The sequence below is a fragment of the Lepisosteus platostomus genome, chromosome 4 (genome assembly GCF_059453375.1).
Source record: "Lepisosteus platostomus isolate fLepPlt1 chromosome 4, fLepPlt1.hap1, whole genome shotgun sequence".
Classification (NCBI taxonomy): domain Eukaryota; kingdom Metazoa; phylum Chordata; class Actinopteri; order Semionotiformes; family Lepisosteidae; genus Lepisosteus; species Lepisosteus platostomus.
In genome coordinates, this window is record NC_142614.1 from 43,731,035 (window position 1) to 43,746,125 (window position 15,091).

The 15,091-nt window shown below is 38.5% G+C and overlaps 1 protein-coding gene across 5 annotated transcripts in view; it reads left to right on the plus strand.

Annotated features, from left to right (window-relative positions):
• Nucleotides 1-13,253, plus strand: part of fancg (FA complementation group G) — a 24,609-nt gene extending 11,356 nt beyond the window's left edge. For 3 of the 5 annotated variants that reach the window (XM_088629546.1, XM_088629550.1, XM_088629549.1), the window contains 9 exons: nucleotides 37-167; nucleotides 750-896; nucleotides 1,407-1,567; nucleotides 4,273-4,336; nucleotides 5,232-5,590; nucleotides 6,516-6,556; nucleotides 7,691-7,858; nucleotides 11,065-11,194; nucleotides 12,960-13,253. In XM_088629546.1, the coding sequence (XP_088485672.1) occupies nucleotides 37-167; nucleotides 750-896; nucleotides 1,407-1,567; nucleotides 4,273-4,336; nucleotides 5,232-5,590; nucleotides 6,516-6,556; nucleotides 7,691-7,858; nucleotides 11,065-11,194; nucleotides 12,960-13,053 (1,295 nt within the window). In that variant the 3' untranslated portion in view covers nucleotides 13,054-13,253. The remainder of the gene's footprint in view (nucleotides 1-36; nucleotides 168-749; nucleotides 897-1,406; nucleotides 1,568-4,272; nucleotides 4,337-5,231; nucleotides 5,591-6,515; nucleotides 6,557-7,690; nucleotides 7,859-11,064; nucleotides 11,195-12,959) is intronic. The other 2 variants (XM_088629547.1, XM_088629548.1) reach the window with 2 other exon arrangements.
• Nucleotides 13,254-15,091: the final 1,838 nt, after the last annotated feature.

The window sequence follows — 15,091 nt, forward strand, 5'->3', positions numbered from 1 at the left end:
AGGCTCTGTCATTCAGTTCCTATGTGTTTTTGGTAGGCGCTGAGATGATGGAGGCAGGGGAAGTTTCTGCGGCACTTCTTAATTTCCAGGAGGCTGCAGCCCTGCCCTGTCCGAGGAGTGTTCTGGCTCAGGTTCATACCTTAATGGGTCTCTGTTTAAGACAGCTGGTAAGAACTTGCTTAACTGCCTTTGTCCTTCTCTCGTGCAGATATACTTCAAGAGGTGTTTAGATGACAAAGATAATTGTTCAGATTTGTTTGTGCGTTACACAAGGCATAGCAATGTCAGATTGATTATTGCCGTTCTTGACACAACACAATGGCTCTCCTAATATAAGACATTTCTCATTTTGAACTCTTTCACTTTGTGGTGACTGCAACCTTGAAATATGAAACTTGAGGCAATTTGATTTTATTCTTTTTCTAATATTCCTCTGTGTGGCTCCATGGGTGAGCCCAGATATCTGGCCCAAAAACACAGCTCTGAATTTCATCCATTATCAGTAAACAAGGTGCATTATCTGACACCTTTAGAGGTGTTTCCCTGAGTTTCATCTCTGGTGTCTAGGTGGATGAATACAGTAGTACCTTCTACTATCTTAAAATAGTTATGGTGAAGAAAAAAAACTATCTGGCAATGGTCAGAAATACTTAAAAACATTAATAGGGGTCTGTAATATATGGAAAGCCCCTATATGTACAATGTTAACTTGTCTTGTAAGGAAGTGTGCTTTTGGTTGTGGTATACAGGGTAGGCCCCAGAGTGCCCTGCAGTGCTACAGAAAGGCCCTGGAAATAGATTTTGGCTGTCTGAGCGCGCTCTATCAGAGCTCACTTGTGTTCAGACAGCTAGCAGTGGCACAGGCAGAGATAGAGGCCCTCCGTTTGCTTCATTCCGTAAGTAACTTATCATTGCTGAAAGCTACTTGTATACTTTCTAGCCTCACGTCAACTAATGCTCCTTATTTTGTAAGTTAATTTTAGAAGGGGGATCTGAATCTTTTCTTTGTTGGTGTCAGTGGTTCAGGTAATGATCATTTGTCAGTTGAATCTCTTTAATAAAAATCACTTGGCAAATAGTTGTATGACTGAACAGCATACTAAAAGAGCCTTCTCGACTTGAATTTCTACATTTCGACAAGGAAAATTGAAAAAAACAAATAAATCATAGACACAGGATTAAAGCAAATCCTATCAGTCTGTTTGAAAGAAGCTGAAGATGAGGATGGCTTACAAACAAAGATCTGAAAACTCATCAGAAGGAGTCAGGGGGTATGGCAATAAGTATAACAGGCATTACCAGAAAAAAAAGACTGAGTACAGCTTGTAGAAGAGAAATAAGAGGAGTAACCCTGCGAGAATCTGTAGACCAAAGTAAGTACAGATGAGGCCCACTGTTCTCCACAGGCTGTGGTGTGTTCTGCACAGAAAAAGTCCTGCTGTAATTGGATCCATCTGATTACCCACGAGTCTCTGCTCTGCAGCCCGTCTCTGATCTCCATGTTCAAAAAGCCAGCTGTGCTCGGTGTCAAGCACTCCCTGGCACAAAGCAGTCTGCGTTACGGAAGGTAAGACTTCAAAGACAGATGTGAGACTTGATGGGGTCAAATAGTAAGTCACTTTCTTCTAGGTTTAAGATTTGTTTGTGCCACAATTGTTAAATAATGGGGAATACAGACATTTCATCATGGGTAAATTGTATCTTGCAGCAACAACAATAAAAATTACCTTTATTTTATTTACTGCAGAGGACACTGGCACAGTAGTTAGTATTGCTGTCTCAGCGCTGGCACCCTGGGTTCAATTCCAGACCTGAGGTGCTGTGTGGAGTTTGTACGTTCTCCCCATGTTCATGTGGGTTTCCTCCCACAGTCCAAAGACATACTGGAAGGTTAAGTGGCTTCTGGAAAAACTGGATCCTGTCTGAGTGCAGGCATGCATGTTTGTGTCTCTGTGTGTGTCCTGTGGTTGACTGGTGTCCCCTCTAGGTTGTATCCTGCCTTGTGTCCTTCGCTTGCCTAGGCTCCTGCTCCCCTGCAACCCTGAATTGGATAAACCGGTTACAAAATGGATTTATCTACTTTCTTGGTGCCTAATTTCAAGGCAACACTGAATCCAGTAAGAAAAACATCAGCAGCCATCAGCAATTAGTTAGTAAGAGCTGTTTCTGCCCTCTGCATTGATCTTATCCCAGACTGAAAGTGCTCACATAGCTTATTGCAGATAAAAGACCTTGTATCTGAACATCCAGTTAAGAACCTTAGCAAAACATTAGTTACAATAGATAATGTGTGATATTTACTGGGCAGACTGAAGTCTAAATTCTGTTTTGAAGCTACTAAACTTCAGATTACACAAGCTGTTCTCCAAAGTGAACAGCACTTTACATTCTATAGAACATAATTCTAACAGGCAAATATCAAATTGTAATGCCTTGTGTGTAACTGGTGTGCCAGGCCTACATAAGAAAAGACTGTAATGAAGGATAATCAGCCACTAGAGGCTGCTAAATAGTGCTTCAAATTGTAATGAGTTCATTTAGGCGTAATCTCACTAATGGTATAACTAAATAATTGTACAAATGGGGTATAACAGGAGAGAACAAGGGACTTAATTGGTCGGTATATCTAAGGTTGTACGAGTGAGTGGTTAGAAGTTTGAGTTAGTGTTCTGTAGTTGAACTTTAATTTTCAGTATCTATTATTTTTAAGTAAATTGCTACTTTGTTGAAAAGCCTTGTTTTGTGTTAAGAGAGCAATTTTTAAATAAGCCGTTTAAATAAAGACCAAACAGCTTATTGGTGTTGAAAGGATAATGTGTTTTTGGTGTATTTCCCTGGAGCCACAATACAGATGGTTGGGATTATTAGTCTTTGATGAAAGAGGGGCTTGTGTTATTTTTCAAAGCACCTAAAACCAGCAATGTAGGTGTTTTGTGGCTTATTTTGTTTTGGAAAATGGAAAAATATATTTTGAGGATATTATAGACTTCGATGTAACATTAAAACATTTTTTTTCTTCTAGTCAATGACTAAGACTAAGAATTGTTATGCCCCAACATTAAAGCTGAATTTTTACCACCACACACTACGACGCAAGGATTAAAGCTTGAATGGTATGCATGAACAGTGTTGGGGGGAATAATCTACTCTGAAGCAGTGAATGAGTTTTTGAGTCTAGTGACCCTATTTATCTATGTATTGCTTTTTATGGGTTATAGGTACATTAAATGTATATACCTGTAACTGAACTGTGTGTTGGGAATGTATCTTAAGCTAATTACATTCTTGCTTAGCTACAAGTGTTTTTTGGTCCTTAACTGTACTCTCTTCCATTCTTAAGAATGAGAAAAACCTTGTGCTTTAAGTCAAATTGACAAAGGTTATGCTCTCATGGTTCCAAGCCACCGTATGTACATTGCCCTTATGGGGAACAGTTCCTCTGTATACAGTACATCTCAGGGGTTTGTCGCAAACATCCAGGGGTTTGTCACACTGGATACAGTCAAGTCACTTGTCAATGTTCATAGCTAGTTTATTTAATTCTATCAATAACTCATTCTAACAATGTATCCACACACTGCAACAATCATCTAAAATAGCTGCCTATATTGAGTGAAAAGGTATGCTGAATATCATGCACTGTATGTTGATGGTAAAATGTTAACCACCTGATGTCCTTTGCTGCTTTTTGCATCTAGGTGGGGTAGAGTTCCACCTCAGAACCTAATACTCTTTTTTGGGGTGTGTGGGAGAGGGTATCTGTATACCTGCATGAGCACTGTTGATTAGTGTTAGAATCACCTGTCCTGGTCTCCAACATCTGGATAAACCTGAAAGTGCACAAAAAATGAATACAACTAATGATTAAAAAACAGGTACATGGGAAGTTTAATTTTAGCTGTTGGCTTAATTGTTGTTTTTTTCGGGACACTGTAATTGAGATATTGAAAGGCATGTTTTTCAAGACTATTTGATTAATTATTTAAATGCATGTTTGGTTGTCTTAATGGTGCATATGAGTCTAGTACACCTGTTAATTAACTGTTTTATTTGATCAGGTGGGTAGCTGCGTCAGTATGCGTAGGCTGCAAAGGAACAAGTAATAGGTTTATTCCATGCTGAAAAAAAGAAGAAAGAGAACACAACATTTCGGCCGTGGAGCCTTCACCTGAAGAAGGCTCCACGGCCGAAACGTTGTGTTCTCTTTCTTCTTTTTTTCAGCATGGAATAAACCTATTACTTGTGTTTTATTTGATGTTCTTTGTCCTACAGAATATCGGAAGCAGTAGAGCAGTATCTTGACCTGTTGACTTCATTTCATAACGATGAACAGCTGGTAGGTTCACATCATGGATCAAGTTAATTCTCCTTGAGAAAGAGTTCAAGGATGAGTTTCAAAATGTTAATTTGATGTGTTACGCAAAAAATCCTCTCATCCTAAAGAAGAGCTAAACTACAAGAAATTCTAATACTTTTATTTTAGAGGCCTCTGGACTCACAACAACTTGTCTCCTCTGAAGGCCATTAGTAGAGAAAATACTGCATCAATTATCTAGCTTAAAGGTTTCAGTGGAGTGTTATTAGAAATAAATAGCAGGATTCATCTGGGTTTGCAAGCAAGGTGTATTGCATAATAAGTATTTTTTCCACCAAAGCCATGGAAAATAATTATGAGAAAATAATTAAACTCTTCACATTCATGCCTAAGATGACTAGCCAAAACAAAAATTTCACTGCTGCACAGATTAGAGTGAGGAGCTGTGTTACTGTCCATGCTATAAAAGTTCCATGAGGAAATGAGGTAAAAAAAGTAAACACTTTTGGCTGTAGTGCCTTATTTACACACCTGAAGAGGGCTTTGCAATGTGTAATTTAAAATTTCTTGTTCCATATGCATTTAATACCAGAGAGACAAGTTAAATTCAATTCGTGGTTAAATGTGTTTTATTTCTGCTAATGTTCAGTCTGTTTTATAAGCATTTATAAATTTACAATGAAAATATACATTGGATGCTTTTTTCTTTCATATTTTCTTAAAATAATTAAAATGCTTTTCAGGAAACACGTATGTCTCTTCTAACTTTGCAGCTGGAGTTGGCTCCACTGTATCAGTATTTCATGGTTTAATCTCTTTCAGGGGAGAAAATGAAAATGACAGATGCGTTAAGAAAATAGAGAAGTATATTGCGTGGAATGGCTTTCATTGTAAACTGTGCAATGATGTTTCTTAGGTGACCACGGATAGCAGTCCAGCCCTTCCCAGAATCCCTGAAATCTATCTTGAAGCGGCAGTATCCTTGTTGAAGGCCAAGAGATACTGGGACGTTGTTGCAGTATGTGAGGAAGTTGTTGCTAAGACGGTAGACCTCATTCCGCAGAGACTCACCCTGGATCTGTCACAGAAAGAACTCCAAGAAACCAGTGCCGCTTTTCTGGTCCCTTCTCTGTGTGGAAAACAATTTCGGAAAGATACAGAGGGGAAGAAAGAAAGCTTGAACTGTGCCCTTTGGGCTGCAACAGCCTTTTTCTTCCAGGGACAGGCATTTACTTGGCTAAAAGAGAGTAAGGAGTCGATTAGTAATTATACCAGGTAAGGTCAAAACCTCTTTGTCCAACTCTCTTAGTCCTGAATTGTCTATATTCACAAACCAGAGTACAGAAGAGTCCATGTTAATGATTCAGCCCTTGAAAAGGGATCTTAATGATGTTCTAGAGCCTGTTAAAAACAGTAGATTTGTGAAATTCCCACAGTTAACCTGATTACTGTGTTACTTATTTTAGAAAAGAAAAACATTAAAGCTTGAATGTAGTTTTTTCCCCCCATTTAGCATTCAGCTGTTGATTTTAATCCAGAAAAAAACATATTCCAGAACTGGTTTTGTAAGGTTAGGAACTTCACTTCTCATTGGGTTTACAGAATATCCAGAGTTTTCAAAGCTCTTTCCAGTCTTGTTTGATCAGGTAGCTGGATTTATAAAAAACTGGAAAACGTAGTGAAGTGAAGTTTTGCTTTAAATAAAGAATTTCATTCATGTACGCCACTAGAAATTCTCTTTAAGATGTTTTTTATATGCAAAGGATTTCACAAATTACCTTTAGTGTCATACCCATTACATTAAAATACCCATTTTTAACATAACCTCATTGTTAATTTTTCTAATCTAGCTACAAGTTTTTTGTCTTCCTGCTGCAAAGAATTGTTTTGGTTGATAAGAGTTTAGAATCATTCTGTACTTTATAGCCATTCAAACCAAACATTCTCTGGATTATACTGGGAAGCCCATTGTTTTGTCACAATCCATCACCCTCCTTTTTCAATCTGCTGGAAAATGAGTGCATATCCTCTGTTTTAGAGTCTTTGTTTTCACGCAAACTATTTGACATTAACAAAATGAATGAATGCTCCCCTTCTAGGTAAATATCAATCCTCAAAAAAGAGATGGATGGATTTTTTCCTGCAAACACATGCAATAGCAATGGTTAATTGAATTAAATTTTCTTTTGTTGTGTTGCAGATGTATAAATATTCTGATTAAGGTGCCTGTTGAACATACAGGTGAGTGACACTTAAGAATGCTCAGGGGCAGCGTATTGACACTTGACTGTCAAGTGGCTTTTACTTATTTTCCTATATGCCCATTGATATTTGGAAAAAAAAACACACTCTTGTGTAAAAAACCTAGATGGTGAGATCTGAGAAGAACAGTCATGATCTCTAAAGTGGCATAAAGGAAATTGCTAGGGTTTTATTTTTGCTAGGGTAGAAGTATGTTTAGAGGGTTAAAGAAGGGTTAATGCTTGTTGCGTAGTAGATATTCATTATGGCAGTGGTCGTCTTTGGATTTAAGGTTCGGATTATTGTAGTGATTAAGATTATTGGCCTTTGGCTGTAGGTTGTAATTGAACATAAGTGAGGGTTCAAGTTTGGTTTCACGATTATCTTTGGAAATTAAAAATAAGATTATAATTAAGGATTTGCTAATTGATCAAAGTTGGTCTGGATAACGGATAAGGTCAGAGTTCTTTTTATATCAGAGTTGAGTTGGGGCCATAATTAAAGGTTACTTGAGCAGGACATCAGATAAATGGTCCACAGATATGCATGCAGACCTGTTGGTATGAATTGCTAACCAAAATAATGTACAATGAACGTTATACTTTAGCATTGTATAGTTTCAAATAGAAATGCTTGCTATTCTCTCCATCAGCCGTGATCCCTGAACTTTGATTTCCTCTGCTGCTGTGGCTCAGGTGAACAGTTGTTCAGGTTCTCTTTACTGACTTGATGTTGAGAATTATTTGAGGGTAGGGCTGAGTTTAAGGTCAGTGTAATGCCACTTGAGCACAATTAAGTCACCAGACAGGTCTCTATCCTGCTGAAGAGCTCTGGAGTTCACGATTAATTGCCTCGACACTGGGTCGAAGTTGACATCTCTTTCATTCTCCTTGACTCTTTAGCCTGGTTCTAAGGGAATTGGCCTGAATGTGGTTAAAATGCCACATTCCGTTAAAGGACGACAAGTTTCAAAGAGGCTTTAATAGATTGCTGCAAGGAAAAACGAGACCCTGATGGTGTCGTTGTCATGTGAAGTAGTGCTGATGACCCACATGCCTGCTGCTGTCTTTGCTGTGGTGTCGTTATCCAGCTCAGCTGGGCGAGCTCTGCAGTGACGAAGGCTTATTGTTTCAGGGTGGCTACGAAGAGGTCGGGACCTGTGTGAGGAGACCCTAACTAGCATTATGGCCTTGCGGAGGCTGAAGGCCCTGGCTTTCGCTGGCAGAGGGGTGAGCTTCATGGCAAGAGAGCAAGGGAAAGAGGCTCTCCTCAACTTCCAGCTCAGTCTACAGGCAACCCCAGGTACGATGTTCTCCCCCTTCACGCCTCAGCCATATGTTATCACACTAGGTGTTATTGCTGCTTTATTACGAATTGTAATGTCCGATTTCAGAATCCACATTAACACAATACATCTGTTTCTAAAATCATTAATGCAAATTAAGAAGCCGTAGTCCCAAAACTGACTCTTGTGTCACCCCACTGATGCCCTCACTCAACTGTGAGGTACCTCCACTCATCAATGCCCTGTTTTCCACACTTTAAACAACTCTTTCTCCCTTTACACAATACCCTGGATTTCTTTGGCCTTCAATTTGAAGATAAGTCACTGGCTGTACTGAAGGTTTGAAAAATTAGTTCGTATCTCACAGCTTAATGCATCCAGTGATTTAGCGGTTACATCATAATCTTTTATTTACTGAACTCGGTTATTTGTTAATTTACTGTGGTGAAATAATTCTAAAGTAAAGGAGAAATGCTCACCTGGGGAAAGCAGTGAGCTCATGTACATTTTACAATGACTCAGAGAGCTCATCACATAGTTTCCTTTGTTGAGTAAGGAGTATAAAATGTGCTGTACCAGTTTTCTTGCTTCCAATACTGTTCAGTCTTTACCAGTATAATCAAATCTGCTAATCCTGTGCAGATACAATTTTTTGGGATTCACTTTTTTTCATTATTTTTCCTCTCTCTGTTATCAATGCATCCAAATCCAAGATAAACACAATGCATTCATTCCTAAGTCTACTTTCTGCTCCATAGGGTTGAATAAAAGCATTTCACTTCCAAAGGCAGTAATTCAAGTATAAAGTTTAAAAGGGAGTATAAAGTTTGCTTTCTCAGTTTACTTACTGTGATTACTGTTAAATCTCTTTAGAGTCATAATGCTGGAAGGGAAATTATGGTGCATGACTTATTGTTTTAACACTAAACAAATGTTTTATATGGAAACGCACTTTAAAAGAGCCAATTAAGATTTGTTTTTGTCAAAATAAGCCCTTTTAATAAGTCAAGTGAGCATTGTGCTCAACTATGACAGGTAGGCTCCAAGACCGTTAGAAAAAAGTAGAAAAATCACACACAAAGCTTATTAAGCTTAATAAAGGTAAAGTATCAGAAGGTGGTAAAAAAAAAACCAATAAGATCTGTTATTACAATTTTCAAATGAAGTGTGGAGTGTTTTGTCCAGGATATTTAGCTTTTATGTAATCTGTTTATTAGCACATTAAGGAACTCCTTTTTAGAGATAGAATAAAGAGCACTAGCAGTATTTTCACTTTACTTGGAAAAAATCATTTCAAGGCTTGCAGGCCTAGGCAGATATCTGCTTTTGGATTTTTTTTTGTCAATCCAATGCTTTATGACTTTAGTTAATTTTCAGTCTTCTTGTAAAAATTGTAACGCATTTAGCAGATGCTTATTGCCCGAGCAACTTGGAAATATAGGAGGATGGATTTTATATCAACAACTGCTGCTGCTGGATTCCTTACTACAAGCCCTTGGATTTGTCGGCTTTAAAGAACAGGGCACAAAGGAGTCCAGCCACTTGCTAATTTTGGAAACACGGTGAATTGAAGGGCAAGGCAGGACAGGGGGTTGATCTGTTTAACAAGGGCTCCTTAACGTTTGAGCTACCTTGTCTTCTGCTGAAATGAGTGGTTATCGCAACAGAAATACCATCGTGCTGTGCATTGTCTTATAGGAGCAGAGCAAGTCTAGTCCTCGAGAGTCAGATTCCTGCAGGGCTTTTCAGTTTTCATCGGGTTAAGGGCTAAAATGAAAAGTGTCTCAACATCTTATCTAGTTCAATTACATCGTTATGATCGGAGGTGTAAAGAAAAGGGAGACATTCCAGAACTTGAGGTCTTAAGTTGCCAATCCCTGTTATAAGGAATTGAATGCCTCATTATGCCATAAGATGCAGTCCTAAACATGAAAGGAGGAGCCTGCATCAATTTGAGGTTTAACAAAGGTCATTTGATGTCACATGAGAGCATAATATTTAGATGGCATGGATGTACAGAAGCATTTATGTTACACTAAAAGGCTGATGCAACCCAGTCAGTGCACCCTCACCAGGGCCCCAGTGTTACATTGAATTATGTGCCCTCTCAACTCACAGTATAACACACAGTGAGTTAAGCATTGTGTGCTTTGAAAAAAATCATTATTCTATCGTCCCGATTGTAATTCACTAATACCGCTAATATTGAAAGCTGTCTCAAGTCTCAAGATATATCAGTAGGTTAAATGGTGGGACAATTGGCTGTGGTGTGAGTGCGTCTTGCCTTTCTCCCGTTGCTTTCTGGGATAGGCTTCTGCTCCATCCCACGATCCTGTACTCATCCTCGATACGCGTATTGGAAAATAAATGGATAGAATCAAGCTAAGGCCCGGATTAGATCTGGGGTTTGGTCTGTGGATATGACATTTAATTTAATGACCTTTAATTACCTACCTAATTTAATCAATTGACGAGACTTGCACGAGCAACAGCGCAATTTCCTATGGGAGGTATACTGATCGTAAAAATTTAAATAGGACAAAAAGTTTTACAGGAAAGACAGAAATGAAATGAAAAGGATAGAAAAAGAAACCTGTGACGATTATTAAAATTATCTGTGGGTCACCACCAAAATACAGAATATTACTATATCACCTAATATTACCAATGTAACAAAAGCATAAAATTGGTGCTCTCTAAAAAAAACAGATATCAGTTTGAGATACCAGTATAACAGACTAAAATATAGATGTTCTCCTGGATCAGAACTTATGAAGAGGTTAGCCTACGGTGGCTCAGGCTCAGTGCTTGCTAGCAACATACTGCACAGCACTGCTGTGGAGGCTGGGGGAAAAAAATCGACGAGGAAACAGTGCAACACAGAGTGACAGGGGAATTAACCACTCCAGCAACTCCATGGGCAGTGACCTGGAGTCGGGTGATGTTTATCTGTCCGACAGAGGACATTTTACAGAAAATAGTCAGGCGATGTATGACACTAGAGGGCTATACAGAGGCATTGCAGATGACTTTGAGGAATTTAAGACTCGGGAGCATGATTTTCAAACGAGTGAGTGGGCTACTTGGTTATGGTCCCACTAGTGCGTGATGTTATAGGCGGGGTTAGAGTTAGGCCCTTGTCAAGCTCCTCCACCGTGCAGCAACGACGCTGCCATGCTGGTGGAGGTCACACAGGCTCAGAGGACTCTTGGTCTGTCTGTAGGCTGCGAGGAGACGGAGCTGTGGCTGACGGAAGCACTCTGGAGCCTTGGGCGCAGGGAGGAAGCCGTGGCCTTCTGGAGCAAGCATCAGAGCTCCACACGGGAAGAAACTGTTGAGGAAGTTCCGCAAAGGTGAGGGAAGAACTGGCATTTGTCTAGAAGAGTGGCATTGAATCCAAATCCAAGTGGATAAGGCTTTCCTTGTTGAATCTTGTATGTATTTACCTTGTTCATGTAGGGAAAATCTGCACCCTGAAAAATTATTAAATTATTAAAAAAATATTTTTTCTCAAAGAATTACAGTATCACTTAGTTTTACTTGCATGCATTGTTCTTAATACAGAATTAAACTTTCTGATGGTAAGTGGTTCACAGAACTCCTGTGCTTGCTCAGGCCCTTAAACACTAGTACTTACTAGTGTCTGTGACTCAGTACGTGGCTCAAAAGTATTCGTTGAGTGCCCTAGTTAAAGTGCATTATTTCTAAAAGCTTAAGCACATAGAGATTTTTTTAGAAATTTAAGAATTTATCATAATAACCAGTTCAGGGTTGTGGGGGAGTCAGAACCTATCCCAGCAAGCAATGGGCACAATGCAGGGTACACCCTGGATGGGATGCTAGTCTATTGCAGGGCATTTATAGGCAAGAACACACACCATGGCCAATTTTCCCAGAAGCCAATACACCTACTAGTATGTCTTTGAACTGTGAGAAACTGGGAGAAAACCAGACCACCTTGAGGCAACACACACAAATGCAGGGAGAACATACAAACTCTACACAGATAGCCCTCCAAGAATTGAACCCAGGGCCCCAGTAATGTACAATGCTAACCACTGTACCACCATGCCACCTTCCTTTCTGACTAAACAGCTCTAAGTAAGTGACCTATTAATGATGAACAGACACAGGCAGTAATGACACCGTATTCGTTTTCTTACTAAGGATGTTTTGTCTTACTTTCTTACTAAGTCCAATTGGTTATATCTCAGCTCACACACCTGAATGAGTACAGCCCTGAAAATCATCAATTAGCACAGGGCTTATACCGATCGCAAATCTCATTTGACCTTTTAATATCTGACACAAACTTGAAATTAAAAAAATATATAAACTTAAATTTTTTAAGCTTTTAAATTTAAAATTTAAATTATCTTGTGATGAGGAAATGGGCTGGAGTTACCCAGGAGTAGACTGAAGACCATTCTATGAGGATATTTTTTAAACTGCATCATGAGCGCAGACATGAAGAAAGAAGCATATCAACTACTGGCATCAATTAGCACTGTTGATTAAGGGCCCAGTTAATGCAAAAACCAGCAGACACAGTGGTACTTCATGACCGTTATTGAGAACTGATCTAACTGACAGAATGAAATGTCTTATTAATTTTAATTGCAGAATCCTAACTCTTATTGTTAACTGCACAATCAGCGTTGATGGACCCATTTTGAAGCCATGTCCCAACTTTACTGTAACAATGTTTTTCCTATTTTCTAGTGTATTAGTAATGTTTTTTATCAATTCATAAAAACGTTTATGCTCCATATGGTAATTAAGCAGCAAACTTCAATGCCATTGTGCTCCAATGTGCTGTTGACATTCTAAGTTCTTTAACATCTTCTTTCGAACAGTTTTTCCTCCAGCCATCACGTTCACTAAAGTGTACAGAGAAATTTCTGAGTGAAAAGCAAAGACCCAGAAAAAAAGCATTGTCATATAGATTAAGTTTAAGTAGGGAGCTGTATTAGCATGCGTAGGCTGCAAAGACACAAGTAAAGGTTTATTCCATGCTGAAAAGAGAAGAAAGGAAACAACATTTCCTCACACCTTCAAAGGCCATCTGGAATGTTGCACCTGATGCCTTTCTCCCCTCTATAAATGCATGTATTGCAGAGCTCTTCCCCTTTATCTGATGTCTTCTGTTGGAGAGATGGAAACTGTCGACGCAGAAGAGATGAGGAGGAGGATGAGGGAATGCTCAAGCTGAGGACCACCACTGGGAGGACAAAGCAGCCTGCAAGCGTGCAGTCTAAGAAACTGAATGTCTAAATCTAATCATATGACTTGTTTACGGTGCTGGATTTGTGTACCGCAAATGTCTGACCTGACTACAAGGCATGTGTCAGAAACTGAGAACCAAAGGACGAAGAATGAACCCATCATTTGCATTTTCGTCGTGTGTTTGTGCGTTTCACAATAACCAAAATGAACTCCACTCTTTCACTGTCAGGCCTGACACTTATGGTCATCCCTTGAGTTTGTGCTATTTTTTTTGTTTTTCTTAGTAACTTAATTTGTATACACTGGAAAGAGTACAAAAAATGCAAGACTTATAAATGCAGGGGCATACATTAGAATCCCGTGTTTTCTTTTCTTGAGGAATAGTAAATCCAAACTAAAAAGCTTTTGGGTTGTTAAAGGTAAATTGCAGAAGATAATGTAATAGGATGTATGGGGGGAAACCATGGATATTAAAGAAATATGATGTAACTGGAGGTATGGTAATCTTTGGTTGCGATTTAATTTATGGCACGAGACCACATTTTCAATAAACTGGTTCTGGAATTTAACAGTCTACCACTATAATCTATGTGGAAATGACTGTGGGATCTTATTTATTTTTCCCACACAGAAATTCTCAATTCTCCTACGCATTCAAAATTTGTTATAGCAGGTGAAATCTGCAACAGTTCTAACTGCAAAAAAAGGTTTGGACTGGCCTTGTGATAACATTCCTTTCCAATCAAACCCTAAAACAAGTACAGCCAGTTTCAAATAAACGTTTCTTAAATATTTCAACTGTGTCAGTGTTTTAGGGTCGGTATGCAGCTGTATCATAATTCCTTGCACTTATATACTCAGCATACTTCACAAACTTATGTTAAATCTTTAAGATGATGGCTTCCTGAAAATGCTCCAATTTCAGACGTTTTCCCTAAAACAATGAAGAGTAAATTCACAAACAGATACATGCTAGTTACTTATCACACATGTAGTCACAGAGAATACATTTTAAACTCAGTAGAGACCTGGCTTTGTGAAGTTGTCTTGCTTGGGAACTATTCTTTTAAGAGCATATGAATGCAAATGCAGCAAACATTTGGAAGCCATATACTGTCTCTATAGTTATTTCATAAAGAAATACTTAAATAATGGGGTAAACTTTATCTTGCTTTTCAAGTTAATTTATTGAAGTTGATGGCGATCAGTTTATGGTCTGTTTCAGACCTGATACAGTAAGTGTCAGTGTACAATATTGTTTTAAGGTCTATAGCTATCATTTGGTTGATGAGTTACTTTTAGTGTAAGACAGTAAGTCTCAGCACTACAAATCCTGCAATAGTCCCTTAATGTGGTGGCTCTAGACTTGTTCAGTATAAAACATTGTAGGCAATCAAATGATGGAGATTAATGAAACCAACCTGAATTATTCATGTAAATTCAACATTAACCGGAACCAAATGATAAATAGAAATGAAGTCACAGATTCAATAATAGTAAAAAAATATCTGTAGGACCACTTGCTTGTATAACGAAACTGGCAAACAGTAATGTGACTGTTGTATCCTTAATGGACGTTAATGGATCAATACGTTATTTGCAGAATAATGAAAGGGGCAAAAGTGGATTGATTTCCTTTTTTGTGCTGCAGAGATTCGACCTCTTCACTGAGCTGAAGCGGGCCATTGATGTGTTGCTGATGTTAAAATCATGTTGAAACGATTTGTCTTACAAAAGAGACGAAGTTTGGTACATGGAATGATATCACAGCCAACCCAGACCTTTCATTTTTATTGAACTTTTCCAAGTAATATACTTTGAATTGTTAATTTTTTCACAAGTGTCAATTACTATAACCTATTGCATGCTTAATTAACTAGTTTATCGTAAGAATATTATTAAATAATACCTAACGTGTTATTTTAGCACCACATCTATTAAGAAACCCTGAAGTTTAATCCAGGGCCTTTTATCTTAAACATTTTGTGTGGATTAGAAAGTAACTACCGTAGCTAGCAAGAAAA